Here is a 26,874-nt window from a genome sequence, read left to right on the forward strand (position 1 = left end):
TCAAGGAGCCATTTGTTGTCTTTATATTTTAACTTAAGAGAGACACTAGGAGACTATTCTTATTTAGTTATTCGAATTCTAAAAAAAATGAAAGCAACTAGATATTAATGAAACCGCCTAGTTGATCTCAAGTTTCTTAATTCCAAGAATCTGTTAGGGGTGGCTTTTTACATATGTTAGAACCTTTTCTATCAATAAAATACAGAGTTTCTTTTCACTCAAGTTGTGGTTCAGAGACAGCAAGAGTGTAGCAAGTGGCAACCGGGAGCAAACTTCCCTGTAAAATTTAGCAACGTATTGCAATCAGCTAATCATAAGAATTTTACATAGAGTTACAGAAAAGAGACAAACCCACCCCCTTCCACTAAGCCTCTCAAACAACTCTTAAAGCAGTAGTAAGCTTTGGGTAATTTGCCACTATGATGTCACAAATCTATTAAGCGGGTAGATGCTGGTTTGGCCACTTTACCGAAACATATGGCTGAAGAATCCACATGCAAACACGTTTTCTTCTTTTTGGATTCATTTGATTCAGTTTTCATATTAACCTTCCATTAAATATAAATAACCAGGCAGCAAGAGTTACACAAATGCCTCAAAACACAAAAGCAGAGCGCGAGAAGAAAATATAATTATGGAAGAGAGTGAAATCACATTTGGGTTTCTCTCCTTTTTTTTTGTGGATTATACAGAAGTCTTCTGGTCCCCACATAAGTACATACAAACTAGTTACGTGTTTGCAGTCTATATTTTCAGTTCACGTGTAGAGGTTTCTCTCCTCTTTTTCTTCCTGAGCTTCGCGTTTTCGTCTCTGAGCCTACGATCGCTAAAGCCGATCACTTTCTTACTGGGTTTTGCTTCTTCTTCCGTAAGATTGAATCTTCTCCTCCTAAAACCCTCTCTCTCTCTCTCTGTTTCGCAACTTGTTAGGTTGTTTTCACGAAAAATGAGCTTTCTTGCGATCCAAGTCTAGTTTGTTTTTTGCTGATTTTAAGTTCGATTGATCGTTTACTTGTCAAAGGGGTATGATTCTCATAGATTGTTTGTTATCATCCGTGTCGTGTCAGTCACAAGAGATGATCTTCCTCTCTATGTATGTATACTGTATGCTTAAGTTGATTGCAAGAAAGCTCAAAGATTTGAATTTCTTTGACACTCTGCATGCAGGATGGATGGTACGATAGGCTCCAAAGGTCTCGTCAAAAAGACCGACCTCGTTAGGATAATCACTGATACACTCATCTCCCTTGGTTTTTTATAACGGCATCGCTACCGACTTAGATAGCCTCTCTGGCGTCAATCTCCTCGACCCCACCATCAAGCACTTTCTCGTATAATGGCAAATACTTGGCTTCTTCTTCTAAGGATAACTCAGCAATTATATGGGAGGTATGTATATATTAAACCAAACTTTATCTTGCTTTAGCTTCTATTAAAGATTGATTGACTTTTTTTTTAACCTCCAGATCAATGCAGAGGGAGGAGAGTTTTCGAGGAAGCATAAACTTGAGGGACACGAGAAGCCAGTTGTACTAGTCTTATGGAGTCCTGACGATAAACAAGTCGTTACATGTGGAGAAAACGAAGTCATCAAGCGATGGGATGTTGGACCTTCAGGACAATGCCTTCAAACCTACGGAACAGTTGATGTTGGTTCCGTTTCCTGTGGATGGCTCCATGACGGTTCAGGTATAATCGGCGCGATGGCAGACAGGCGGATCTATCTGTGGAACTTAGATGGGAGCGAGATTGAGCACGTGCAAGGACGAAGCGGACATAAGCTTTCTGAGGTAGCTATGACGAGTGATGGGAAGTGGCTTGTAAGCGTGGGAAAGGAGCATAATGAGATCTCGCTGTTTGATAGAGAAGCTAGAGATGATGAGAAAGTGATTGTGGTGGACAACATGGTTACCTCGTTCTCGTTTTCGAGAGACAGCAAGTATCTTCTAGTCAATCTCATCACACAGGAGATCCAAGTCTGGATGATTGATGGCGGAGGGGAAGTAGCATGTAAGGTTTCCGAGCTCAAAGGCCACAAGCGTAGGAGGTTTGTTATCAGGTCTTGCTTTGGTGGCTATGATGAAAATTTCATCGCCAGTGGGAGTGAGGATTCTCAGGTAAACACATTTAAGAATGGAACTTAAGAGAGAGAGCGGGAGAGATGGAGAGTGATGTGTTGTCTCTGTTGTTGTTGTTGCAGGTATACATATGGCACAGAGGATTTGAGAGGGAGCCTTGTTGTGTACTGTCAGGACACGGAGGAGCTGTGAACTGTGTGAGTTGGAACCCGACTGATCTTCATATGTTGGCCTCAGGGAGTGACGATAAAACCATCCGGATTTGGGGACTTGACGACGAGTGATGATGACTTCAGCTGCAAGTTTGATTCATTATGTGCGAGTGATGAGCCGGCCCTGGCATGAAGCGAATGAAGCGGTTGCTTGCGGCCGTTTACTTTATCAATAAGTTTCGGCCATAAAAATAACGTCCTCCTTAGTCTAGTGGTAACGCTCACATATCTCATGTTTCTCAGTTCGCGGGTTCGATGAGCAGTTGATACAGCTTCAGCCACAATTGTTTTGTTTTGCTTCCGGTCTTATATGTTCTAGGACCGGCTCTGCCTTGGAGTACAATATAAGTAAGATAAGAGCTGGAGTTTTGATTACTAATCGTGAGAAACAGAAACAAAAAATTGCATTTGAGAACAGTTTTGCCCTATTGTTGATGCTTCACTTCTTCTCTTAAGTAACTCTTATTCTCTCTGACTCTCTTGGTTTAGTAATGAACTTTCAATAGAATCTTTATTTGAAGTTGGTTAAATGTTAACTTGAATCGATCGAAGTCTGTGAGTTTGAGGACCGCCTAAAAGCCCTAGCCACGGAAGATCATGGAGAGGGTTTACTTAGCAAACACTCCACTTAACCTCATTTCACTAATAAGCCGTAACATATACATGGGCCGTAAACTGACAAGATATGAAACGTTACAAAAGGCCCATGCTATATTACATTCAAGAAACCTTATTTTAGGCCTCTACTGTGAAATGTAAATAGTGCTAGGTTTACGGGTTGATCCGTTCCGCCTGCTGCAGATTGAATCATTTTTAATTCAAAAATTCTACCATTTGATCTATCGGTTTATCCACTTCTGTTCCGTTTAAATTAGCGGGTAACCCGCGGAATCCACATGTAATATCAAAAGTAATAAAATAATCATTTTATATATTTTTGTTACTATTTTTCAAAAATTTATTTATATTCATAACTTTAATTATTATTTATAGAAAATTATTTTTTTAAAAAAATTGTGAATTGACAGATATCCACGGTTTAAATTCGACAGACTTACATCTACTCTGCATTCTAAAATATACTGCCTCTTATATTTTTCAAATCTGCTGATCCGCACACAGGTTACCTACACCCGTAACAGATCAAACAGAACGGAGTCCGTAGGCAAAGAATCAAATTTGCAGGCGTATGGTGTAAATACTATATTTGATAATAATGATGTGCGTACCAACTGCAACAAATAGATCTCAACAATTTTAGACAGCTTAGTTTGTAGTAATACACGGATCAAGACGACTTAATCCCTAAATATATAAACATTATTGTATGCTTGAACTCAAATGAACAAAATATATAGAAAAATATACGTCTGACCTTTTGCGTTTCCACCACACATGAAAGCACTTGCTAGTTTAAGTTTTTTTTTACAAAATTGAAAAGGAAGAATACAAAACAATATTATCCACAGTTAAATAATTGACCATTCTTTTGACTTTATATGTATGAGTAGCAAACACCACACCACGTGGTTGGCAACAGCTTGGCTCATTGAAACGGAAAACAACTTCAAATGAGATGTATCTCTGAAGTTATGGGTTCTTACATTTCTCATCGAAACCGTAAATTATACTATGAGATATTATTAAATATATTATAAGGTTTGACAATTGAACCCATGCTATTTATTAGAACATGTAGAAATGGTATGAATCAACAAGTGTGTCACGTGATGGGCCGGTTTGGAAGTTCCAAATGTAATTTAGTGACTTATAAAAGTTATAATTACTCAACTTAGCGAGTTAGTTAGGACCTTATGGTCGGTTGACAACTACTGATACACATGCATATTGTATTAATTTATTAGTAATCGAAACGATCAATGTGCTTTGTCTCTATTTAACCGACCTCGACCATGCCGCGTATAACCACAAGAAGACATCAAAAAGATAATTTAATTATTTCATAAAATATTATATTAATTTTTTTAAAATTAATATCATTAATCATGAGCATAATATAATCAAGTTGAAAAAAATAGCATAGTGATTAGTGATGCTCTCCTTAAATTCTATTCTGCATGATCTAATCATCTAAGGATTAATGAACAAAGAAAGAGTAATTTTATGGTATTTAACTATTTAGTAATTAAATAGAAAAAAAAATAAAGACCGTTGGATGGAAGCTGTTCATGGGAAATCGAGCTACGACCTCTTCACGTGGCACAGTCCCATTAGCCCATCTCCCCCGTTTACTCCTCCATCATCGATACATACACACACACACACATGAGTGTTGCATGTGGGAGGGTATCTCAGATCCCCACGAACGTCGCTTCTCTTTATAAGATGTGACGAGTTTCTACAACAAAACCCAACTTCACCATCGTCCAAGTGTGTGTTTGTGTGTGTGACACATTCAAAAGACTTTAAACTTTGATCTTGAATCTAAAGTAAAGAAGAGATGGACAAGTATGAAGTTGTCAAGGACTTGGGAGCTGGGAACTTCGGTGTGGCTCGTCTCCTTAGGCATAAAGAGACTAAGGAGCTCGTTGCCATGAAGTACATCGAGAGAGGTCGCAAGGTTTAGTTCTTGACTTTCTCCTCTCTTTTGGGTTCAAAAAAATGAAAACCTTTTGAATCAAATGACAAATGATGATGTTGGGTTTGCTTGCAGATAGATGAGAATGTGGCGAGAGAGATTATCAATCACAGATCACTTAGGCATCCGAATATCATCCGGTTCAAGGAGGTGGTTTTGACTCCAACTCATCTTGCTATTGTGATGGAGTATGCTTCTGGTGGAGAGCTGTTTGAACGCATCTGTAATGCTGGTAGATTCAGTGAAGCTGAGGTGAGAGACCTTTCTTTCTTCTTCTTAATATCCTAAGTTGGGGAGTCTCTTCTTGGTTGTTTATTTTAAAGTATCTTTATGTTTTTTCTCAGGCTAGATACTTCTTTCAGCAGCTGATTTGTGGCGTGGATTACTGCCATTCCCTGGTATATGCATAACAAAAGAAAAAACAAATCTCATTTCTCAAAAAAAAAAGACAAATCTTATGAAGCTCAAGTAGAGATTTGTTGGTTTTAGTTTTGCATGATTGTTTTTTTTTTTTTAAATGCAGCAAATATGTCATAGAGATCTGAAGCTTGAGAACACACTACTTGATGGGAGTCCTGCACCACTATTGAAAATCTGTGATTTTGGTTACTCTAAGGTGACTGACATTCATTAGGTCTCCCTTCTTCAAAATTTGTCTTCCCATCTAAATAAGGTCATAATGTTTTTGTGTAGTCATCTCTGCTTCACTCTAGACCTAAGTCAACTGTTGGAACTCCAGCTTACATTGCACCTGAAGTTCTCTCTAGAAGAGAATATGATGGAAAGGTAAAAAAAAATTACTCATGATGACTCTTCAATGGTATGTTTCACTTGTTGATGGGAACGGTTTGGTGATTTGTGTGTTATGCAGAATGCGGATGTTTGGTCTTGTGGTGTGACTCTTTATGTGATGCTGGTTGGAGGGTATCCATTTGAAGACCCTGATGATCCAAGAAACTTCAGGAAAACAATCCAAGTATATTATCTAACCTCAAATTTTCAATTGCTTTTTTCTGGTAACGTTTCTGTTCTTATGGTGTTTGTGAAAAATGTTTCTGCAGCGTATAATGGCTGTACAGTACAAGATCCCGGACTATGTTCACATATCTCAGGAGTGCAAACACCTTCTCTCTCGCATTTTTGTCACTAATCCAGCTAAGGTACCTTTCTCATTTTCTCTGAGTTAAGACCGTTTCTTTATTTTTTATTTTTTTTTGACTTTTTGATGAAATGTCACTATAAATATATGCAGAGGATCACACTTAAAGAGATCAAGAAGCATCCGTGGTTCTTGAAGAACTTACCAAAGGAGCTTACGGATTCTGCTCAAGCAGCGTACTACAAGAGAGACAACCCAAGCTTCTCTCTTCAAAGCGTTGAGGACATAATGAAGATCGTTGGAGAAGCAAGGAATCCAGCTCCGTCTTCTAGTGCCGTCAAGGGCTTTGATGAAGATGATGAAGACGTGGAGGAGGAAGAGGAGGAGGAAGAAGAAGATGATGATGAAGAGGAGGAGGAAGAGGATGAATATGAGAAGCATGTCAAAGAGGCACATAAGAGCCAAGAGTCTTCTAAAGCTTAAAGAAAACAAAAAATCTCACGACTCTGTTGTTTAATATTATATATTCAATCTCTTATTTATCTCTCTTTCTGTTTATGTGAATTTTGAACATCTCTTTTTATCTATAAGCAATTTGAATCAGAATCAGCCATTTCTCCTATAACATAAAGATAGCATTTTCATAATTCAGGTTCATTACACAAACAGGAACTGCACACCTCTGTAGAATAGCATAGCTCATGCTATATTCTAATTTCACAACACTAGAGAGATACAAAGGAACATCCACACACATAACACACTTTTCTGTAAAACAACAAAGCCTAAAAGTAGCAAGAGTAACATATATGTATGATGATGAGCCAGAAGTTTTCGGTGTGTGTTTCAGTCACTGAAGTCTACACTTCCACTGCGTGAGCTGCTGCCATCACGGCTATGCAAAGAAAGGCCTCTCATGTGACCTGGTAAACCCGAGGAGGCACCATCGACTTTCTTCTCCTTGAAGAACTTTTCCCTCTCAACGTGTTTTGAAGGTGGTGGTGGGATCACAACAGGCGGGGACTGTGAATGGCTATGGCTATGGCTATGGCTATCACCACCACCGCGTGATGATGCCTCTGATGGTAAAGGACGAATGAGTGGACGGTTGAGTCTTTCGTTATGGATTGCTGATCCAAGTAAGGCTTGTGGAGGTGATGGCTTTTCTTCATCTTCAGGCATTGCTCTAGCTTTCCCTTTTCGCAATCTGCCAGGAGCATCAATAGTAAACCTTAGGAGGCAAGCAGCTTAGTGGTTTCAAATTTTAGAGAGTGAGCAATGCAGAGGGACAAGACAGACCTTCTGAATAACTGCTCAGGCTCCTCTTCCTCATCCTCATCTTCAAGATTAAGATGGTTTGGATTAGAGATAGAGCTGTTCGGTTTGGTATTTGCATTAGAACCGTTTGAGATAGGATGACTAGGTTCGAGATTATTGGAACGATAACCATTGGATGCAGCAGTAGACCTGCCTGGCCCTGTGAATCTACCAGAGAGTAAGTCTTCATGTCTATTAAGAATTCTCTGAAGTTGTTCATTCAATTCAATTGCTTGAGAAACTGCTCTTTCATCCCTGCAACAAACAAGCCGTTCTACTTGAGAAAGAAAGAAAATTGCTTTTTAACATGTCAACAAAAGCAAGAGAGAGACGGAAACTTGCCTAGATGTCATGACGAGGTGCATTACACGCTCTTTCTGAAATGAGCATTGCTCTACAAGATCAAGAGTAAACTCATCTTTTGCTCCCTAATTGGATCAAACTCTAGTTATCACTCAGGCTAAGAGATCAACAAGAGAAACGAAGTCATGGAGGTACATTGTATATATACCTCAGGATTATGAGAATCAACTGCGTCAAGGACTTCCTTCAAAACTTCTAATGCAGCACTAGCTTTTTGCAAGATGCTACAAGCAAAGAGATAAAAAAAGATTTAAGGGATCTTAAAATTTTAAGGAAACATTTAGATTACTGACATGTGGGAGAAGAAGATACCTAGAAGGAGAAGCAGTTTGAGATTCTCGCTGCTGCTGAGTAGTAGGGGCAGTCCCCTCGTTTCTAGCAGATGCAAGTTGTTCATTGAGTGTATTTCTCGGAACCGCCTGTGCAGTAACCACGACTGGTGGGGTGGAACTAGGTCTCTGAGGAAATTGAACTCCTGCGTTCTGGAGGTAAACAGAAAAGCAGTCGGTCTTGGAAAAAAAGATCCACACGGAACTAGAATGTTTCTTTGCTCTCAAACTTACTTACCACTAAATCATTGTATGCAGTATAGTACTGGGGGAACTTCCCTGAAGCGCCACCAAGAGAGGTTTGAGTTGCGTTAAGAAGGAGAAATATCCTCTCTCTTACAGGCAAATCCGTCTAAAGAGAGTGGTAGAAAGACACCATAAAATTAAGCAGCTTTAACTCTCAAATTTTTTGGTATAGATGTTAACATGAAGAAACAGAGATGGGAACATACTTTTTTCTTTACTATCTTAACAAGTGTAGGGAGTACACCTGTATCTATAACCTGCTTATGAATATTTTCTCCAATATTATTCATCAACATCTCCAGCAACTGAAATTATCATCAAAAATAATAAGTCTCAATATCAGAACGTTCAAAGGCATGTGCCATTCTCCTAGATAGATTTAGACCAGGAACCTTACCTGGACAGTATATAGTTGAGTGTTTGGGTTCTTGCTCCCCAAGCGTTTTTTGATAGCTTTAATAACATCTTTTGCTTGCCTATTTACAAAATCAGAACTGATTATTAACAGATGAAAAATGCTAAGACGACACTAAAGTAATGTGCCTACTTATTTATAGTTATCATATAATCCTTGAAGGTGATTAAACATCAAAACAATAGTTAAGAAAGAGTTGGGTGAAAATGCAGCGAAGAGTCACGGTTATAGTATAAGAAAGATTAGAGATGATATGGCTACGTCTCGTCATTACATACCTTTCATCACGAGCAGCAAGTTCACAGATCTCAATGTTTTTGCCCCAATCCACATCAGTAAGCTTCTCGCTGGTTGCACAACTTACAAGCTCCGAAGCCATTTTTTAATTATTATCTGTTTCAAAGCCAGAAACAATCAGCAGCTAAAGATTCTCAGCATGAGCAAAACAAGATACAGATTTCAAGATCAGATATTTAGTTCATGTTATCGAGAAGGAGAGAACACATATGTGGTAAAGCTTGGCAAAACAGAACACAAATCTGATCACGAAGAGGACAGAACAAGACAAAACTGATAACTTTGTCCAAATACAAAAAAAAATAAAAAAAATCTAGCTGTCGAGAGGAACATTCTGACCCAAAAATAGATCTTGAACAAAATAGCAAACAGTCAAGTGGTTTGATTGGATAACGATTGAGTGAGATAAACCCTAATCAGCTTGAGCATTACACAGATACGTAAGAAGAAGAAGAGATGAAAGACGAAACCTTTGCTCCTATTCTTCACCAAATTTATTTAATTACCTTGATTAATCCTTAAAAACAGAAACTTGCACTGATGGTTTTTAATCAGGGGAGTAGTTTTTTTTTTTTTTTTTAAAGTTAAATGAATAATAAAGAAAAAATCAAAAGGCTGAAGCAGCAGAGCACCGCCATGAGAGAGAAAGCTGTTCTCTTGGTAAAGTGTTGTTGGCGCGGGGAAGAGAGAGATAATATTATAGTCACGCGCTTGTCAGCCTTTAACTAACAACTGACAGCCTGATTGACCGCCACGTGTAATGTCCCTTTTAATTAGGTCACCCGAGAAAATCTCGGGGCATTACTTTCCTTTTTTTCAGAAACATCCCTTGATTTCACTGGTACTTTAATATCTGTCCCTTATCTTATTTTTGTCAAGTAATTTATCCCCACTTAAATCAATAGAATAAATTTCAAACAATATGTTTCTGATTTAAAGTTTCAGTACAAATAATTCTAGAAAGAAATTCAAAATATAGTTAACTAACATTTAAAACTCTTAACTACCAGGTTGACTTTACTAAAAATTAGGAAAATTGGATTTGACCTTTAACAAAATAATCAAACAGACAAGTTCCAAGTGTCCACTTCGTAATGAGCTCACAATCTGATTTCTTTTGTTATCATTAGTTCGTAATTAAAGTTTTTTTTTTGGATTATTAAAAGTTAAGCTCTACCAATGAAATCATTTAATTTTGTACGCATTCAGTATAATGAATTTGAATTATAAACTGGCATAATTATTTCGATATTTATAGATAATTTGAAAAAAACATACTCCTGTAATATACTAGCTGATTCTACCATTTATACATAGGTAATAACATTGCAATGTCCACATATCACAACACATCACACATGTTACATGTCCACATATCTACCAATAAATTGTGAGAAAAAAAGAAATGAAGAAATCGAGTTTGAGTAACAAATACTCTGTATTGTTATTATTGAAGTTTTAAATGATTAGAAAAGTTGCCGTCGAATGAATTAACGTTAGGTGAATTAAGCGTGTTACTTAGCTAAAACATTACTCCCTCTGTTTCATATTAAGTGTCACTCTGAACTCATTTTCTTGTTACATAAAGATTGTCACTTTACAATTCCAGTGTAAATTATACTAACTTTCAGCTAAAAATTAATTGCAAACTGCATTGATTTTATAAATAATTTTATTTATCTAAAATACTATTGGTCAAAGAGGTATAATTAATTACAACTTACATATATTTCAACAACTTTCTTAATCTATATAAAAAATGCCACAACGACACTCTTTAAGAAACGGAGGGAGTAGATAGCAGCTACTAAATGAATCCAAAATAATTCTATGGAAAGAAGACGTGCCGTTTTTCACGTTTTGAGCATACTATTAAACGTTCGTAACAACAAAAAAAAAAAAAAAAAAGCATGCTATTAAACGCGGTCGTTTTTTGCGCCGAGTGAAACTCAGAAAACCCTCCCTCCACACACTTGACTGAACCCCTTTCATTTCCCGGCCACCGGAGACAGAGCTAAAAAAAAAAAAGCTATGCCTCTGAAGTTCCCTCGCCGAATACGAATCTTCACCCATTCTATCCCGCGCACTACTAATCTCGCTTCCTTCAATTCAGTTGCGCGAGCTTATCATCGTCATAACACTTCTTCTAGCTCCGCGCCTCCTTTTCTCTCCCGTATATTCTCGTTCACGTCGAATCACTTCTCCACTCATCGTCCTAACGGAGGCGAAACCCGCGCGTCGTCGAGGAGCTTGATCGAAGACGAGGAAGAGCTCAGTAACTGGGTAACCGATCTGAGACCTGGGTCGTTGCGTGTCCATCTCACCAGCGATGATGATGACGTGGATCGTAGCGGGGGGAGAAGAAACCAAGACTCGAGAGGGGCGATACGCAATAAAGTTGGGTCCTTTAGGGAGAATCGGTTTAGTGAAAGAGGTAAAGGATCGAACTTTGGGAGAAGTGAATCGTCTTTTCGTGGGAGGAAGGAGAGAAGTTTAGGTAGAGATAGAGAAGAAGGCTACAAGGGTTTAAGGAAGCAGCGGCGGGGAGATGTTGTAGATGAAGAGAGTAGTGATGAGGATGTTATGGGAGGCATTGGAGATTTGCTTAGTGAAGAGGATGAGGAAGAAGAAGAAGATGAAGATTACGAGTTTCTCAAGAAGAAAGCAGCTTCTGCTTTTGGGTTTGATAGGGACAAGGGTGTAGAAGCAAGGAGTGATGTCAAAAGCTCAGATTCTTATCTGACCAAGACGAGGTAACATTGTTGTTGTTGTGTCATTTCTTGTTTCTTCTGTACTTCTGTTGAAAATAATCTGAGAGTACATCAGTCTCTCAGAGTTTGATTGATTGTGTCAAAAAGTTACTTACTCTGACACACTTGTTTGCAGATTCGATCAGTATACTTTGTCTCCCTTATCGCTGAAAGCACTTAACGATGCGGGATACGAGACAATGACTGTTGTGCAGGAAGCTACTCTCCCTATCATTCTCAAAGGTATGCTTCTTATTTTTTTTTTTGGTCTGGTGCTTGTTGGCTCCACTAGTACCAGGACTAAGAAATTGTATCACCACCAGTTACACCCTGGCAATCCAGTAATAGAAAGAAAAGTTTATAAACTTTGCTCGAGATAGAAACTTTTGTAACCTTTATAGTTTTTTTTCTTTAACAACTTTGTCCCTTGGGCATTCTTTGTTTTTTTTTTTTCAGGTAAAGATGTTTTAGCTAAGGCCAAAACAGGAACCGGGAAAACTGTAGCGTTTTTGGTGAGACTTACAAATGGTTATAATAAGTAGGACATTTGATAATGTATTGGACATATGATTTTGACATTCGTGTTGCTGTTTTTTTCTTTTTGTAAGCTTCCATCAATCGAAGTAGTTGTGAAATCACCTCCAACAAGCCCGGATAATAAGCGGCCCCCTATCCTTGCACTTGTGATATGCCCTACAAGAGAACTTGCCAATCAAGCTGCTACAGAAGCAAACACTTTACTAAAGTATCATCCAACTATTGGTGTTCAAGTTGTGATTGGAGGCACACGGCTTGGTTTGGAACAAAAGCGTATGCAAACTAATCCTTGTCAGGTGAGTATTGTTTGCAATGTGTGCTCGGAGTGAATCCTTACAGTTCCTTCAATATAACAACGTGTTATTTGAGATTTTCAGATACTAGTGGCTACACCTGGAAGACTCAAAGACCATATTGAGAACACTCCAGGATTGGCAACAAGGTTAAAGGGTGTGAAAGTTCTTGTGCTTGACGAAGCTGATCATCTTCTGGACATGGGTTTCCGCAAGGACATTGAGAGGATACTTTCCGCAGTTCCTAAGGAGAGACAAACGTTTCTATTCTCTGCCACAGTACCAGAAGAGGTCTGACTCCTTTTCTTGCATATTTGTTTTGTTTTATGTTTGCCTCAGTCCCTTTTTTGGAACGGGTCTTCATATGTGTTAGGTTCGCCAAATGTGCCTTGTTGCTCTGAGGCGGGATCACGAGTTTATCAATTGTGTTCACGAAGGCACTGGAGAGACACATCAACAGGTCAGACAAACGCACATGATTGCTTCACTGGACAAACATTTCTCTCTTCTATACACACTTCTTCGAGCACACATTGCAGATAACGTAGATTATAAGGTACACAAATCTTCTCCAGCACCGGTGTTAAACTGCATGAGTTAAATGCTTTTCTTTTTGTGACTTAACTCTGTGGTTGGTTCCTGAAGGTCATTGTCTTCTGTACAACTGCTATGGTTACAAAATTAGTAGCTGATCTACTTGGTGAGCTAAACTTAAACGTGAGAGAGATCCATTCTAGAAAACCTCAGAGTTACAGGACAAGGGTCTCTAATGAGTTCCGGAAATCTAAAGGTTTGATTCTCGTAACATCTGATGTATCAGCTCGAGGAGTCGATTACCCTGATGTGACTCTCGTTTTACAGGTAAATTCAATCATTACTTAGAAACCTTTTTTTTTTCCTCCGGTTTTACAGAAAGTGTAATTACTTATACAGGTGGGATTGCCGAAAGATAGAGAACAATATATACACAGACTCGGTAGAACAGGGAGAAAAGGGAAGGAAGGAGAAGGCATATTGTTGCTGGCACCATGGGAGGAATACTTCCTATCATCTCTTAAAGACTTACCCATCACTAAGTCTTCTCTGCCATCTACAGACCCAGAAACTGTTAAAAAGGTTAAGCATTTATCCTATTTCACTGTTGTTGGCAAAGTCCTTGGCTATGCTTCAAGGAGTCAAAACTTGGAATGAGGAATTAAGTTGGTTGAAAATGGAATGTAACAGGTGCAAAAGGCGCTATGCCATGTAGAGATGAGGAACAAGGAGGCGGCGTACCAGGCTTGGTTAGGGTACTACAACTCACAGAAGATGATTGGGAGAGACAAAGAGAGGCTGGTGGAGTTGGCTAACGAGTTTAGTCGTAGTATGGGACTTGACAATCCTCCGGCTATACCTAAACTTATTCTTGGTAAGATGGGTCTCAAAAATGTTCCTGGTCTTAGAGCCAAATAGATATATATCTTCTTTTAAACAAAATTTGATAAGTCTATCTTAGTAAAAACACTACTTTTGATCTTCTTATAGCTTCAAGCCATTTAGTTTATACTAATTATTATAGATTTCACATGCTTGAGTTGGTTTCTTCTCGGTCTGTGACACAACAATGTACAAGAGCCACAGACCACAGTTGAGAGATTCAAAGTTGATAACACAACTAATATGAGAGTACTAATAGTCAAATCTATTTGGAAAACAGCAACAAAAACAGTGCACATGAGCCCCAAAAAGCTCAAAAGACCAGTGCGCAATTGAGGAAAGCTGGGTGAAGCCCAAAACTTTTGGGCTATGACTTCAGAAAAAACTTGCTTCAAAGACACAAACCAGCCCAAATAAATTGGTTAAATTAATTAGGCCAGCTCGGAACATTATCTATATTGATAAATGCTCATATTTTTTGGTCTTCATCAAGCCCATTTATCTCGTCTGATCCAATCTTAATTTCGTAGATAAGACAGACACGCGTGTAGGTAGGCCCATGCTTAGTAGACATACATCAACAGCACACACGCATTATCAACGCGTGAGTAAAACCCACACAGACTGTAAATATATTACGCTTGTAACCAAGCGCGTGGTCTGAAATCAGACAAAAACTCGGAAGTGTTACGTTTGTTTACATATCTCTCTTATTACCACGTTTTCAAGTGTCTCCTTCGTTTTGCTCTGAAAACTCCGATTTCAAAATTTACCTCCGTCCTCTTTCCATGGCGTTTGCTCCGATTCTCCGCCGCGTCTCCGCCGCTAAGAACCTCTTTCCTCTATCTAGACTCGCCGTTGGTTCCTCTCCCTCCGTTAGATCTCTGCAAACCGGAGCCTCCGGCGACGATCGTCAACTCCCTCCGCCGCTTTCTCCGTCCTCCATCGCTGGGTATCACGTGAGCTCCGGGGGATACATGCGCGGAGCTGTGTTTCGGGAGCCAAATCAGCCTCTAACAATCGAAGAGTTTCACATTCCACGACCAAAAGTGAATGAGATTCTCATCAAAACCAAAGGTAGATATTATCATCATGTCTTGCTTTGATTCGTTATTTAAATTAATAATAAAAAAACAAATTAATTCTTCAATTTGTATGTGGGGTAGCTTGTGGAGTTTGCCACTCTGATCTACATGTGATGAAAGGAGAGATACCATTCTCTACTCCTTGTGTTATCGGTCATGAGATCACTGGTGAAGTTGTTGAACATGGTCCTCTTACTGATCACAAGATCATCCAAAGGTTCCCCTGAAACCAACTGATCACAGAATCATATGTTTTTTTCTTTTCTTAATTAAAATCCTGAATGTCTCAACCTTTTGTTTCAGATTTCCAATTGGCTCTCGCGTGGTTGGAGCTTTCATTATGCCGTGTGGAACCTGTTCTTATTGTGCTAAGGTTAGGAGGAAAGTGTAGTTGCTTTCATTGGTTTCTCAGTTTTTAGCTGATAGATACTCTTTAACTCGGATACAGGGCCATGATGATCTATGTGAAGACTTCTTTGCTTACAATAGAGCTAAAGGAACTCTTTATGATGGCGAAACTCGTCTGTTTTTGCGTCATGACGGTAAATAACTCTGGTGGCATGTTATGATTGTTTTTTTATTCTGATTATAATTTCTCACTTTCCTGGCAGATTCACCGGTGTATATGTACAGTATGGGAGGGATGGCTGAGTACTGTGTCACACCAGCGCACGGGTTAGCTCCTCTACCAGATTCTCTGCCCTACACTGAGTCTGCGATTCTAGGGTGTGCTGTTTTCACTGCGTATGGTGCTATGGCTCATGCTGCTGAGATCCGTCCTGGCGATTCTATTGCTGTGATTGGAATTGGTGGTGTTGGCTCTAGGTATGTTTAAATGTGTCATTGCCTGTTTATTTACCTGCTCATAACCTAACCATCTTTGAGGTTTGTTGCTTCAGTTGTTTGCAGATAGCTAGGGCTTTTGGAGCCTCTGATATAATAGCTGTGGATGTCCAGGATGATAAATTGGAGAAGGCTAAGACTCTTGGTGCCACTCATATTGTCAATGCTGCTAAAGAAGATGCTGTTGACAGGATAAGGGTATGTATGGTTTATTAAAGAGGCCTATTCCTTGTAATTTTTATAAGCTGTTGATTGTTTTTTTTTTTTTACTGTTTTTGGCAGGAAATAACGGGTGGGATGGGTGTGGATGTTGCTGTTGAAGCCTTGGGAAAGCCTCAGACTTTCATGCAGTGCACACTCAGTGTGAAAGATGGTGGAAAAGCTGTGATGATTGGACTCTCACAAGCTGGCTCCGTTGGAGAAATAGACATTAACCGACTTGTTCGTAGGAAGGTTGCTTTCTTTGACACAATGACTTAGAAAATAATCTATTAACGGCTTATAAGGTCATTACGTTTGAATCTCCTTGTTTTTTTTTGTAATTGTGAAGATAAAAGTGATAGGGTCATACGGAGGAAGAGCAAGGCAGGATCTTCCAAAAGTAGTGAAACTAGCAGAGTCAGGGATCTTCAACCTAACGAACGCGGTTTCAAGCAAGTACAAGTTTGAAGATGCAGGGAAAGCGTTTCAAGATCTCAACCAAGGAAAGATCGTGAGCCGTGGTGTTGTTGAGATACTATAAAGCTAAAAAAAAAACCTGGTTCAGGTTTTGGTAATGACTGCTTCATACCTGATTTCACTGAGGTCTAGTTGCTACAAAATCTTCAGACAAGCTCGTTGTGTGTTTTCTGATTTTTCCTATGTGTTCTCTCTGATATTTTTTTTCAAACTAGATTCAAGAGTTATGTATCGGAGTTGCTTACTTTAAAATGAAGAAAAACCGCTGAAGTAATAGAAAAATTCAAATAATCATCGTTAATAAAAATAGATTGGACTTAAGACAAAAGCTGGAAACAAAAAAACTAAAGCAAAATATTTACTCACTCTTATGTCGCTAGCTGTGTTAATGTCACACAAGTTGTTATCCTATACTGTAATTTACAGCGATAACAACAACCTTTTTCAGCAACACTTTCACGAACAATTTTCAGTGTTAGGTTTAATTTGGGTTAAGCTAAGCAAGTTTACAAAAAAGTTTGAATAGTCCCTATCAATATCTTCAGTTGTCTCCGACGTCGTACTCTCCTGTTCAATCACACCAACCCCCAATAGTACACAAAATAATCACTACCACATAAGTCATAACCACCACCTATAGTTTTATGCACATGTTGAAGATCCTTAAGCAGAGGAAACGAAACACAAACTTTGCTTGTGTCATCCTTGCGCGAGAATGGTTATAGAAAGCTCTTTTTTTTTTAATAAACCGATAATATTTATCTAACTCGAATAGGCATAAGTAGTGAGTACAAAACAGCGACACGGATAAATTCCATACAGTTTAAAACTGCCATGTTACACTTCCGAAGGACATAATCGGACTACTTCGCTAAATTTCGGACTCAACTTGAAGAAGAACACAGACAAAGCACTTTATCATAACTCCGGTTCGGACATCCATGATCTGGATCCGGTTAATCGGACGTGAGAACAAAGTCTCCGCTTGCTCCTCGCCAAATGACCCATTACCGGCCCCTCTCTTAAGACCAAACACAAGAAACAAATGCACAGCACTGAATGGAGGCTGTAACAAACCTGCAATGAAAAACGTTTAGAAACACACCCACACTATGGAAAGCTCTTTTTCATTTCTTTTCCATTATTCTTTAAACATGTTTATGATTTTTGTCTAGGAAACTTGAACTCAACAACAACATTTGTTTATTTGAATGAACAAAGCAATAATAACTTCAAGAGAATACACCATAAAGGCTATATTTCATCATACAAAACTCTCAAGCTACCGACGAGAAAAAAAACAAGAACAAGAATGCTCTAGATCCTTCCGAGGACCCTCTCGGCCGCAGAAATAGTGAACTGAATATCCTCAGGAGTGTGAGCCAAGCTGGTAAACCCAGCCTCGAACTGAGACGGTGCAAAGTAAACACCTTCCTCCAACATCCCCCTGAAAAACCTACCAAACTTCTCCGTGTCGCTCTTCTTCGCGTCAGCGAAGTTGTACACCGGTCCTTCCGCGAAAAAGAAACCGAACATACCACTTATGTAACCCCCGCACATCGGATGTCCTGTTTTCCTCCCTGCTTCCAAGATCCCGTTGGTCAGCTCCTTTGTGATCTTGTCTAAATACTCGTACGTCCCTGGCTGCTTTAGCCGCTTCAGCGTGTGGATCCCTGCGGTCATAGCCAGAGGGTTACCACTCAGAGTCCCAGCTTGGTACATAGGCCCTGCAGGAGCAACCTGCAACAACAACATAACTATTATTAACTAACTACACTGCTTAATCTTAAACGTGTAGGGTCATAGTAAGATCTTACCATCTCCATAATATCTCGTCTTCCACCGTAAGCACCCACGGGAAGACCACCACCGATGATTTTCCCAAGAGTTGTCAAGTCAGGAGTGATCCCAAAGTACTCCTGAGCTCCACCGTAAGCCAAACGAAACCCAGTCATGACCTCATCGAAGATCAAAAGAGCACCATTGTCTTTACTCAGCTTCCTCAAACCGGTGATGAACTCAGGAGTAGGAGCGATGAAACCAGAGTTACCAACAACAGGCTCGAGAATAACCGCAGAGATCTCTCCCTTATGAGCCTCAAAGAGCTTCGCAACCGCTTCAATATCATTATACGGAGCCGTGAGCGTATCCGAAGTAGCCGCTTTAGGCACACCAGGGGAGTCAGGTAACCCTAGAGTGGCTACACCACTACCAGCTTTCACGAGGAAGGCGTTGGCGTGACCGTGGTAACAACCTTCGAACTTAATAAACTTCTCTTTGTTTGTAAAAGCTCTGGCGAGACGGAGCACGCCCATACAAGCTTCGGTCCCGGAGTTAACGAACCGAACCATCTCGATGCTGGGAACAGCTGAGATAACCATCTCGGCGAGAACGTTCTCGAGGAGACAAGGAGCGCCAAAGCTCGTTCCTTTCTTCATGGTCTCGGATAGAGCCGCGAGAACCTCGTCGTCGGCGTGGCCGATGATGGCTGGTCCCCAGGAGCCGACGTAGTCGATGTATTGATTACCGTCGATGTCCCACATCTTGGAGCCTTTGACTGAGTCGATCAGAACGGGTTGACCACCGACGGATTTGAAGGCTCGAACAGGGGAGTTCACACCTCCAGGCATTAGATTCTAAAAATGACAGATTAAAGGTTAGTCCTTTGCAATCATTTCTTCAACTTCTAATTAACAATTCAATCAAAGTTGAGATTTTTATTAAGGAATTAGGGTAAAGGCAGTGAGTGACCTTGGCGGCGTTGAAAGCTTCTTCGGATTTCTGAAGGGTGAAGCTCTTCTTCTTCTCGTCGACGGAGACTGATGACATCTTGACGGAGCAGCGAGTGGAAGGAGAGGAGGAGACTCGCTTCGAGATCTTCGAGGAGCAAGAGAAGCCCAAGGCAGTTCCTGATCCCGTTAGCGTCGCCGACATCTTTGCTCGGAGGGAGACGGAGTTGGTGGTAGTAATCGCAGTGGGTGGGCTTTTTTGAGAGAAGAAGGAGAAGAAGAGTCAACAAGATAAGGCGATGGATTGCGAGCAATCCGTTGTTTTTATATGTCCTTTCCGGGTTGGACCCCGACCCGGACATCGAACTTTGTCTTCTTTTTTTTCTCTTTGACGTCACTGCAAACAAAAATTGAAAGGTAAAGACATCGAAGTATCGAACATAGACCAACCATAATGGTAATTTTTCTACAATAGAATTCTAATATTTTTGTGTATATAATAATTACTATCTAATTAGGAGTAAACTAAAATTATTAGAAACCTAACCAATAATATCTCTTTTAACATATTATTAGTTGACTTTCCAAACATTTTAATATACTCTTAATGAAATAAAACTATTATATATTATTTACATACACAAATATATAATTTTAGATCTCTATTGTGAAAAACTACTATTGGAGTTGCTCTTATTAGTTGGATACCATACTATTTTAATATAATTTGTGTTGTATGCTATTGTTGATTGGAAGACATATATATATTTACAATTATGTTATTTAGTTTATGTTTTTTTTTTGTTTTTTCACATTTTTCACATAAATTAATACAATATTTATTATGTTATTTAGTTTATGATTTATTTTTATACAATATTCATAAAAAAATCATGTTTACATCTAGTGCGTCTGTGATATGTAACTTTGTTTTTGAGAAATCTGTGATATGTAACTTTTTTTTTTTTATATCTCTGGTGTCTGGGCAGCCACTTTCCCAAATATCCCCCGAAGGGGTCCAGCGTCCCAGCAGTAAGGATGTTAAATCGCTGTGGCCGGGTTTCCGGCGGGCACCTCTGTGATATGTAACTTACAACCAACGCATATGAGAAACTATGAATTCTTCTAAATGTGACTATGAATTACGTATTTAAATAGCGGAACACATTCACAATTTAAAAGAAGCAAATTAAAGATATGAGCTTTTAACTAAACCATTTTAGTAACACAATAGCTTTCTTTATTTATTACACTTGATACGTATAGTGTCTTAGTTACATTTTGCTTCACCAACGAGCAATATTGTATAATCGATCATCCATTATTTGTTTTTAAAACATAATTAATTCAAACACATGCACAAACCACAATGATCAAATATCCATAAGCCCTTCGAACACCTTCATAGCCGAACCAGGAAGTCCAAGCAACACATTGATACTCTTCGTGTCACTGCCACATGGCAAGAACAGAATCACTTCCTTCTCAGGTAAACCAACCGGTCCAGACACAACCGGCTCACCCCAACCAAAGTCTTTAGTATGAAATGATAGTTTTGCCCACGATGTGATAAGAAGCGTCGCCGTCAGACTCGGCCTAGCCCGAGTCACTTCGAAGTAATCAATCGCTGACCTCATGAAACCATCCGTTACCATTTCAACGGCACTTTTTACCAACCCCACGGTATGAGAAAGAGGGTTTAGAGTCACTTCACCTGCCGTGGTAACAGAATAAGTGAACACAATCCCGTTTCCTGAATATCCTTTAGGAAGTTCCGGAACGAATCTTGACCGTCCATCTGCAGCAAAGAGAAGTTTTATACGTTGATCTGGTTTAAACCCCAAGGCTTGGCAACGAGCTCTCCAAAGGAACCCGGTTAGGGTTTGGAATGTCGTGGTTTTTGTCTCTGCCATGATCTTGAGCTTCTCCAGTTTTTCGGGTCCAAATAGAAAGGATTTGTAGACGAGTTTCTCGTCGGCGTAGAGTTTTCCGGTGCCTGAGATGTCGTCAAGATCTTCGAACTCGTTGTGTGGGAACTCGATCTTTGGTGGTGTCCGTGGTCGGAGAAGTGTGCGGTCCAAGCAAGGTGGGACTGAGAGTGGAAGACCACGAGCTGTCTCGGCCCATGAGTTGAGAAACTCCATGGCTGCGATACCATCGAACATATTGTGGTTCATGCCTAGGCCTAACACGAATCCTCCACATTTGAAATTTGTTACCTAACAAACAAAATAAAAAAAAGAAGACAAATGTTGTATAGATATATATAGTACTTGTCTTTTATAACCAATCATCTCCATATTCTTTTCCATGATTTTTGAATGTGAAATTTACTTATACCAAAAGAAAATAAGAAATCAAAGAAACTAAAAAATGCAAACATGACACTCCGACAAATATAGTATCAGAACATAATAAAATGTCATATTCATATATTTCCATATATTTGTGTGTCAATAAATATTTTGATTTTTGAATTTATCTTACTGATTATTCTATTGATGCATGCATCATCAATATATAGTGAATCTATATATCAAATCAAGTTCTGCTATTTTGAATTTTTTTTTTTGAAACCTACATCGGACCAAACCCTAGTAAATTAAGTGATCATGTTTGTTCACTCACGCAAAACAGCAAGCAATAAAAGAGTATGGATCGATCAACCCCTCACCTGAACAACTACCGGTGGAATCTCAAGAATATTCCGGGCACCGGGAACGTTGTAAACAAGCTTTTCAAGAGTCTCCGGTTGATCAATCTCCCATATAGCCTCTTTTATCTTCTCTATCCCACAATTAGCCTCTGCTTCCACCACCACGACTCCTTCTCCGGTGCAGTTCACGGCGATCTTTCCTTCGGGACTGATCGCGAGTCTCCCAGCGGCAGGATAGTAGTGAACAAGAACCGCGGAGAGTGACTTTTTGATGACGTCAGAGGATTCCTCGTTGGATCTTGAGTCTGATTTGAAGTAGTAGAATGTCTTGACGATGATGGCTATGTTTTGGTCGAGATTTGAGAGGTAATGAAGACCTTTTGGAGTTTCTGAGGCTGGAGAGACGAGAACGGGATCTTTTCTGGTTACAATGAGCTCGAATGAGTCGGCCATTTTTAGGGTTTTGGTTGGTGAAGAGAAACCAAAGATGTTATATGTTTGGAGAACTGGGAATGGGTTTGATTTCTTGGGGGATGTAATCAAAGGGGTTAAGTAGATGCTAGGGTTTGAGGTTAATTGTGGTACACGTAAGTGTTTCAGCAAATGGTAGAAGAAATATCAAAAAAGGGATTGAGTCTTGAGGTACACATGTTTTTGGAGAAGTAATACTTTCAAGAGTTTTTTTTAATAATTTTTTTAAGAATAGAGTTTAATTTCCGGGATAAATGATATTCTTAGTTATGGATATTGAGACAAGATAGATCAGGGTCTGAATGATAGAACGGACTCTATTACGATTGGTTCTAGTTTCTAAATCATTCCTTTTTAGTTTGCATGCATTTAACTCCAAAGTGATTAACGTAACAAAGTGAAAACGATAACGTATGATTCACGTGTGCACATAGTATACATGTCAAGAACCAGCCACAATCTGAACGTTTAAATTGTACATATAATTATCATTTGAACCAAACTTGTAAGATGCTGCAAATTTTTTAGCAATACTTTCATGTAATTTTAGGAAAATATACTCCAAACTAATCGTAGATGGTAAGAGCCGTAAGTAAGGGAATGAAACAATTGAATCCTATATATATTTAGCAGTTGGTGGTTGACTGATATATGAAAATATGTAATTATCAAATTATGGAGCCAGCTTTGATTAGTTTATGTAAATGGATCTATTATATGGATTACGTTTACATTTGAAGTTTGAAGAACTGTAGAGCCTTTGACTTCTAGTTCTGATTCAATCTAAGTGTAAATCGTAAAGTATAAAGAGTTGGTATCCTTTTTTCAAAAAGAAAAAAGTATAAAGAGTTGGTAACTAGTCTTATGCCACCAGATTATAAACCAAACCCTTCACAAACAAAGGTCTCACTGGGATAGTTGATTTATTAAAATAAAAGATACATTCCAATTTGTAATTAAATAGCATCAGTTGTAACTACTCCCATATTAATAATTGAGCACAACTTTTACAATAATAAAGATACATTCCAGTTTTATTATTAACAATTTTCTTAATAAGAAAATAAAATTGTTTACATGTCATGGGTTCGATATATTACAAAAATAAAAAAAAATAATAACTTGGCGTCACGAAAACTGGAAATATCACCAAGTAATACTCATTTTTTATAGACAGAACTTTTGGGCCTAAGTCAGGCCCATGATTTACGTTGGCTCAAAATTGGAAAACAGACAAAGATGTCTTAAGCAAAAAAATAAACCCAGAAATATAAAATTTCAAATCAGTGGTAGCAATTAGAACAAGGATTAGAAAACTTAACAAACAACAGCTACACAAGAAGAAGTCACTGAAACTACATAGTAGTACATAAGATGAAACTATAGAGATTACATAGTACAGATCCAGCACTCTCTAGACTCTAACTATCACGTGCACAATGTTGATCAGTTTTAGCTTTTACTCTTCTTCTTCTTCCTTCTCTTTGTTACTTTCAGCCTCAGCTTTTTCCTCCTCTTCTTCCATCTCTGTGTTACTTTCAGCCTCAGCTTTCTCCTCTTCTTCTTCCTTGTCTTTGTCACTTCCAGCCTCAGATATTTCGTCTTCTTCATCATCAGTCATTTCATTTATAGCATCTTGGATAACCTCCTTCACCTCTGGTTTTCTATGCGAGAGATCAACACCGAAATGGTCACCTGGTGTTATCACAAACAGCAAATGTTACCAAAAAGCTCGTTAGCATTTGGGAATGTATAACTAAACTTGGGTTGCAAGACATATAAGCACAATCAAAGGACGTACTAAGCTTCTTCAAAATAGTTGATAATGTCGCCTGTTATCAAGAAAAAAAAAACAATTGAGTATATATAAGAACATTTATTCAAAGGTCTTTAGACCATTAAATTTAAGTCTGTATCAGCAAACTGAACTAGCTCACCGTATTGAAGTCTACTTCCTTGAGAATTTTGGACACAAATTCAAGCATCTCTTCTCTGGTTGGCTCTGCTTTGCCTTTCTTAGTGACTTTCCCTGCATCCAATCCATGATAGTATGTAAAAACAGAAGCAGATAGAGAATATTAATCACAAATCTAAAACTAAGTCTTAAGAAGCAGTTGAAAACATTTGTAACCTTTCTCTTTGGATCCCTTAGCCTGTGGCTTAGCTGACTGTTTCTTGCTTTTCCCTTTAGTAGACTCGTCATGATCAACTTTTTGTTTCTTGGCTGGAGATGAAGTTGCCTTAGCAACTCTTTTGGAAGACTTTTCGATAGATTTCTTAGAACCGTTCGCAGACGCTTGTTTATCTTTGCCTTTGGTACCTGCTGAGCTCTCCTCTTTAGTCTTCTTCGATGAGATTTTCTTATCAGTTGGCTTCTCATCTTCTGCTTCATCTTCAGTTTCAGTTTCTATATCTTCTTTTGGTGCCGCGTCATCTTCATCTTTAGTGACTTCTGAATCAGAATCCCCTTCACCTTTACCTTCTTCTGTGTTAGATGGATCATCTGCCTTATTAGTTTGCCTTTTCCTCTGTATGGTAACAAGAACATACACACGCACAGATACCAAATGAGACAGTAGCAACGCAAGTGATACAAACTGCACTATAATTCTAGAGATAAGAAACAACAAACCTTGGCTGGGGTATCTGAAGATTCTCCAGATTTCCTCTTTTTCCCTGTGCTCTTGCGCTTCTTGGCCTGCTGTAATTTCTAAAAAAGAAGAAAACGAACTCAATACTCTCCCATACTAAGGATAATAATTATTTTTTTTGATCAAACACTAAGGATAATAATAATGTAGTGAATCAAACAGTAGTACCTTTTCACGATCAGCAAGTAGAACATCTCTTGATGCCTTGGGAGATTCCAAAAACTCAAGCACTTTGACAGATACTTCTTCCTGAGAGAGAGTATCAGGACATAGGAGGGATTCTTAAGAAGTTAGAATATAAGAACAAAAGGTACAATAATAAATAGATAACTGACATCTTCTTAATGCATTGCTTACTTTTTTCATGCTGCTTCTGTTAATAGGTATATCAAGTACATCACAGAAAAAGACTAACTTGTCTTTTACGCATTTGTCAAGCTTCTCTTTTACTCGTCCCCTTTGCTTCTCCTCCTGAGAAAGTTAAAAAAAAAAAATTAAAATTCCTCAACACAGCGCCAGAACAGAATACACATCCATCCCTATTAACAAAACAAAACAGAAACAACGAAATGATTCTTCACCTCTTTCTCTGACCAGACGAAGCCAGAAAATTGACCGATGTTTTTCTTAACCATATGTGACTGCAAAAAAAAAAGAAACTATTTTTTTAAGTAGACAAATCATCTCTTCTATCAATTCAAATGTGGCAAAATGTGATAAAAAGGCACCTTTGCTTTCTTCCCATAGAGAATGGTGTGTAGTAAGATAAGGTTGTCATCAGCTTTTCTCTTGGAGAGTTGATAAGCCACTGAAACAGTACAACAATTTCATTTAAAAATTAAGATAAAGAATAAATTAAAGTACTGTAATGCGCAGATTACATACCATTAGGAATATCCCTGAGCAGTGTTCCACGACCCTGAGATTTATTAACATATAAAAACTATAATTAACTAGTTGAAGAGCACATTATACCAATAAAAAACAAGACAAATATACCTTTTCAATAGAAAGGGACTTGGTTGGTGTAGGACGCAGGGGAGTGGAGAGGGAGAAAAGCTCGACCTTCTTTCTCTCCCTCGTTGGTCTATCACTACTACCACTCCTCTGACTCTCCACACACTTCTTACTTACACTTCCTTCTTCCTCTTTCTCTTCCAGTTGCTCCTCCTCCTTCTTCTCCGCCTCGTCTTTGCTGGCGGAATTCACTTCTTTCGGGGAGGAGGATTCGACTCCCAGTGTTTTTCCTTCTAGGGTTTCCATCGCCATCTGAGTTCTTTTTTTTTCTTTTTTTAGATGTTTTCGCAAGATACTCAAAAGCCCTAAATCAGGAAATTGAGCTAACGATTAAGACGACGAAACAGAAAACTAATAAGTTCGGGGTGGTTTTTCAACAAATTTGGCGCCAAATATTGGAACATAAAGGCGGGCTCTCTCTCTTTCGTCGACAAAAACAACTCGCGCCAAAACTACTTAATATATAATACACCAAACTCGGCCCAGTAATGTAATAGACCCAATCCCATCTCCTAATGGGCCTCTTTAACTTTCTCCCATTGTGAAAACAATTCTTCTTTTTTTAGCAAATACCGTTTACGGTTTACCCAACAAATTTGCATAGTACCACCTTTTGAGCAAATAGCAAGTCGATTAGGCGCGTATTTGTTCTCTAGGTTCTTAGCGCATATCACAAACTTGAATCTTAATACGAGTTGAATCGGCTGCTGGCAAAAAAAAAATAGTACAATACGAGTTGAAGTATAGAAGTGACCAAGAAATCACTGGTTTCGTTTGGTGGGTCGGGAATGCC

The 26,874-nt window shown here is 38.8% G+C and overlaps 8 protein-coding genes across 10 annotated transcripts; 4 read left to right on the forward strand and 4 right to left on the reverse strand.

Moving 5' to 3' along the window:
• The first annotated feature begins 1,076 nt into the window (after positions 1-1,076).
• Positions 1,077-2,766, forward strand: LOC108858777 (WD repeat-containing protein 26 homolog). The gene is made up of 4 exons (XM_018632650.2): positions 1,077-1,175; positions 1,282-1,389; positions 1,467-2,117; positions 2,201-2,766. Exons 1-4 carry the CDS (start codon positions 1,077-1,079, stop codon positions 2,360-2,362), a joined length of 1,020 nt encoding a protein of 339 aa, XP_018488152.2. The 3' UTR covers positions 2,363-2,766.
• A 1,862-nt stretch (positions 2,767-4,628) lies between these two features.
• LOC108863201 (serine/threonine-protein kinase SRK2H) lies at positions 4,629-6,594 on the forward strand. The gene is made up of 8 exons (XM_018637541.2): positions 4,629-4,871; positions 4,965-5,141; positions 5,234-5,287; positions 5,413-5,505; positions 5,583-5,675; positions 5,761-5,865; positions 5,951-6,049; positions 6,142-6,594. Exons 1-8 carry the CDS (start codon positions 4,752-4,754, stop codon positions 6,469-6,471), a joined length of 1,071 nt encoding a protein of 356 aa, XP_018493043.1. The 5' UTR covers positions 4,629-4,751; the 3' UTR covers positions 6,472-6,594.
• Positions 6,595-6,671: 77 nt separating this feature from the next.
• LOC108863200 (TOM1-like protein 5) lies at positions 6,672-9,637 on the reverse strand. Its single transcript, XM_018637538.2, has 10 exons — positions 9,462-9,637; positions 8,937-9,051; positions 8,641-8,719; positions 8,450-8,548; positions 8,236-8,349; positions 7,981-8,150; positions 7,817-7,892; positions 7,648-7,733; positions 7,288-7,560; positions 6,672-7,195 (listed from the first exon to the last, which is right to left on the reverse strand). The coding sequence occupies exons 2-10, from the start codon at positions 9,035-9,037 to the stop codon at positions 6,835-6,837; spliced, it is 1,359 nt and encodes a 452-aa protein (XP_018493040.1). The 5' UTR covers positions 9,038-9,051; positions 9,462-9,637; the 3' UTR covers positions 6,672-6,834.
• A 1,289-nt stretch (positions 9,638-10,926) lies between these two features.
• LOC108834543 (DEAD-box ATP-dependent RNA helicase 31) lies at positions 10,927-14,621 on the forward strand. Of its 3 annotated transcripts, none has more exons than XM_057010191.1 (10): positions 10,927-11,708; positions 11,842-11,948; positions 12,162-12,217; positions 12,314-12,538; positions 12,620-12,826; positions 12,909-12,995; positions 13,181-13,396; positions 13,469-13,651; positions 13,760-13,943; positions 14,482-14,621. In XM_057010191.1, the coding sequence occupies exons 1-10, from the start codon at positions 10,987-10,989 to the stop codon at positions 14,613-14,615; spliced, it is 2,121 nt and encodes a 706-aa protein (XP_056866171.1). In that variant the 5' UTR covers positions 10,927-10,986; the 3' UTR covers positions 14,616-14,621. The 3 variants fall into 3 exon arrangements, with proteins under 3 accessions (XP_056866171.1, XP_018463382.1, XP_056866170.1); XM_057010190.1 differs by having other exon boundaries at positions 10,930-11,708; positions 12,909-13,091; XM_018607880.2 differs by lacking the exon at positions 14,482-14,621 and having other exon boundaries at positions 12,909-13,091; positions 13,760-14,052.
• Positions 14,622-14,739: 118 nt separating this feature from the next.
• LOC108856336 (uncharacterized) lies at positions 14,740-16,848 on the forward strand. Its single transcript, XM_018630111.2, has 8 exons — positions 14,740-15,028; positions 15,118-15,253; positions 15,340-15,409; positions 15,485-15,578; positions 15,648-15,861; positions 15,936-16,077; positions 16,162-16,332; positions 16,430-16,848. The coding sequence occupies exons 1-8, from the start codon at positions 14,740-14,742 to the stop codon at positions 16,619-16,621; spliced, it is 1,308 nt and encodes a 435-aa protein (XP_018485613.2). The 3' UTR covers positions 16,622-16,848.
• Positions 16,849-17,668: 820 nt separating this feature from the next.
• Positions 17,669-19,590, reverse strand: LOC108856253 (glutamate-1-semialdehyde 2,1-aminomutase, chloroplastic). Its single transcript, XM_056986357.1, has 3 exons — positions 19,309-19,590; positions 18,375-19,193; positions 17,669-18,297 (listed from the first exon to the last, which is right to left on the reverse strand). Exons 1-3 carry the CDS (start codon positions 19,489-19,491, stop codon positions 17,875-17,877), a joined length of 1,425 nt encoding a protein of 474 aa, XP_056842337.1. The 5' UTR covers positions 19,492-19,590; the 3' UTR covers positions 17,669-17,874.
• A 913-nt stretch (positions 19,591-20,503) lies between these two features.
• Positions 20,504-22,480, reverse strand: LOC108857770 (fatty alcohol:caffeoyl-CoA acyltransferase). Its single transcript, XM_018631782.2, has 2 exons — positions 21,961-22,480; positions 20,504-21,505 (listed from the first exon to the last, which is right to left on the reverse strand). Exons 1-2 carry the CDS (start codon positions 22,393-22,395, stop codon positions 20,660-20,662), a joined length of 1,281 nt encoding a protein of 426 aa, XP_018487284.1. The 5' UTR covers positions 22,396-22,480; the 3' UTR covers positions 20,504-20,659.
• A 1,155-nt stretch (positions 22,481-23,635) lies between these two features.
• Positions 23,636-26,798, reverse strand: LOC108859117 (DEK domain-containing chromatin-associated protein 2). Its single transcript, XM_057010474.1, has 11 exons — positions 26,064-26,798; positions 25,950-25,983; positions 25,793-25,872; positions 25,646-25,705; positions 25,422-25,535; positions 25,233-25,313; positions 25,046-25,123; positions 24,545-24,941; positions 24,351-24,442; positions 24,215-24,245; positions 23,636-24,108 (listed from the first exon to the last, which is right to left on the reverse strand). The coding sequence occupies exons 1-11, from the start codon at positions 26,331-26,333 to the stop codon at positions 23,873-23,875; spliced, it is 1,473 nt and encodes a 490-aa protein (XP_056866454.1). The 5' UTR covers positions 26,334-26,798; the 3' UTR covers positions 23,636-23,872.
• Between the last annotated feature and the right edge of the window lie 76 nt (positions 26,799-26,874).

Source organism: Raphanus sativus, chromosome 5 (genome assembly GCF_000801105.2).
Source record: "Raphanus sativus cultivar WK10039 chromosome 5, ASM80110v3, whole genome shotgun sequence".
Lineage (NCBI taxonomy): Eukaryota > Viridiplantae > Streptophyta > Magnoliopsida > Brassicales > Brassicaceae > Raphanus > Raphanus sativus.

Coding starts and splice junctions, on each gene's coding strand:
- LOC108858777 (XM_018632650.2), top strand. CDS start 1,077: ATGATCTTCCTCTCTATGTATGTATACTGTATGCTTAAGTTGATTGCA. Junction 1,390..1,466: donor ACTCAGCAATTATATGGGAG/GTATGTATATAT, acceptor TTTAACCTCCAG/ATCAATGCAGAGGGAGGAGA. Junction 2,118..2,200: donor GTGGGAGTGAGGATTCTCAG/GTAAACACATTT, acceptor TTGTTGTTGCAG/GTATACATATGGCACAGAGG.
- LOC108863200 (XM_018637538.2), bottom strand. CDS start 9,037: ATGGCTTCGGAGCTTGTAAGTTGTGCAACCAGCGAGAAGCTTACTGAT. Junction 8,549..8,640: donor CTCAACTATATACTGTCCAG/GTAAGGTTCCTG, acceptor TGATAATTTCAG/TTGCTGGAGATGTTGATGAA. Junction 7,734..7,816: donor TTGATTCTCATAATCCTGAG/GTATATATACAA, acceptor TGATCCAATTAG/GGAGCAAAAGATGAGTTTAC.
- LOC108834543 (XM_057010190.1), top strand. CDS start 10,987: ATGCCTCTGAAGTTCCCTCGCCGAATACGAATCTTCACCCATTCTATC. Junction 11,949..12,161: donor TCTCCCTATCATTCTCAAAG/GTATGCTTCTTA, acceptor TTTTTTTTTCAG/GTAAAGATGTTTTAGCTAAG. Junction 13,092..13,180: donor CAGATAACGTAGATTATAAG/GTACACAAATCT, acceptor TGGTTCCTGAAG/GTCATTGTCTTCTGTACAAC.
- LOC108863201 (XM_018637541.2), top strand. CDS start 4,752: ATGGACAAGTATGAAGTTGTCAAGGACTTGGGAGCTGGGAACTTCGGT. Junction 5,866..5,950: donor ACTTCAGGAAAACAATCCAA/GTATATTATCTA, acceptor ATGTTTCTGCAG/CGTATAATGGCTGTACAGTA. Junction 6,050..6,141: donor TTGTCACTAATCCAGCTAAG/GTACCTTTCTCA, acceptor AAATATATGCAG/AGGATCACACTTAAAGAGAT.
- LOC108857770 (XM_018631782.2), bottom strand. CDS start 22,395: ATGGCCGACTCATTCGAGCTCATTGTAACCAGAAAAGATCCCGTTCTC. Junction 21,506..21,960: donor TTCCACCGGTAGTTGTTCAG/GTGAGGGGTTGA, acceptor TTTGTTTGTTAG/GTAACAAATTTCAAATGTGG.
- LOC108856336 (XM_018630111.2), top strand. CDS start 14,740: ATGGCGTTTGCTCCGATTCTCCGCCGCGTCTCCGCCGCTAAGAACCTC. Junction 15,862..15,935: donor ATTGGTGGTGTTGGCTCTAG/GTATGTTTAAAT, acceptor TTGTTGCTTCAG/TTGTTTGCAGATAGCTAGGG. Junction 16,078..16,161: donor ATGCTGTTGACAGGATAAGG/GTATGTATGGTT, acceptor TGTTTTTGGCAG/GAAATAACGGGTGGGATGGG.
- LOC108859117 (XM_057010474.1), bottom strand. CDS start 26,333: ATGGCGATGGAAACCCTAGAAGGAAAAACACTGGGAGTCGAATCCTCC. Junction 24,942..25,045: donor CTTCAGATACCCCAGCCAAG/GTTTGTTGTTTC, acceptor GTTACCATACAG/AGGAAAAGGCAAACTAATAA. Junction 24,443..24,544: donor TAAGGGATCCAAAGAGAAAG/GTTACAAATGTT, acceptor GATTGGATGCAG/GGAAAGTCACTAAGAAAGGC.
- LOC108856253 (XM_056986357.1), bottom strand. CDS start 19,491: ATGTCGGCGACGCTAACGGGATCAGGAACTGCCTTGGGCTTCTCTTGC. Junction 19,194..19,308: donor AAGCTTTCAACGCCGCCAAG/GTCACTCACTGC, acceptor TGTCATTTTTAG/AATCTAATGCCTGGAGGTGT. Junction 18,298..18,374: donor GACGAGATATTATGGAGATG/GTAAGATCTTAC, acceptor TTGTTGTTGCAG/GTTGCTCCTGCAGGGCCTAT.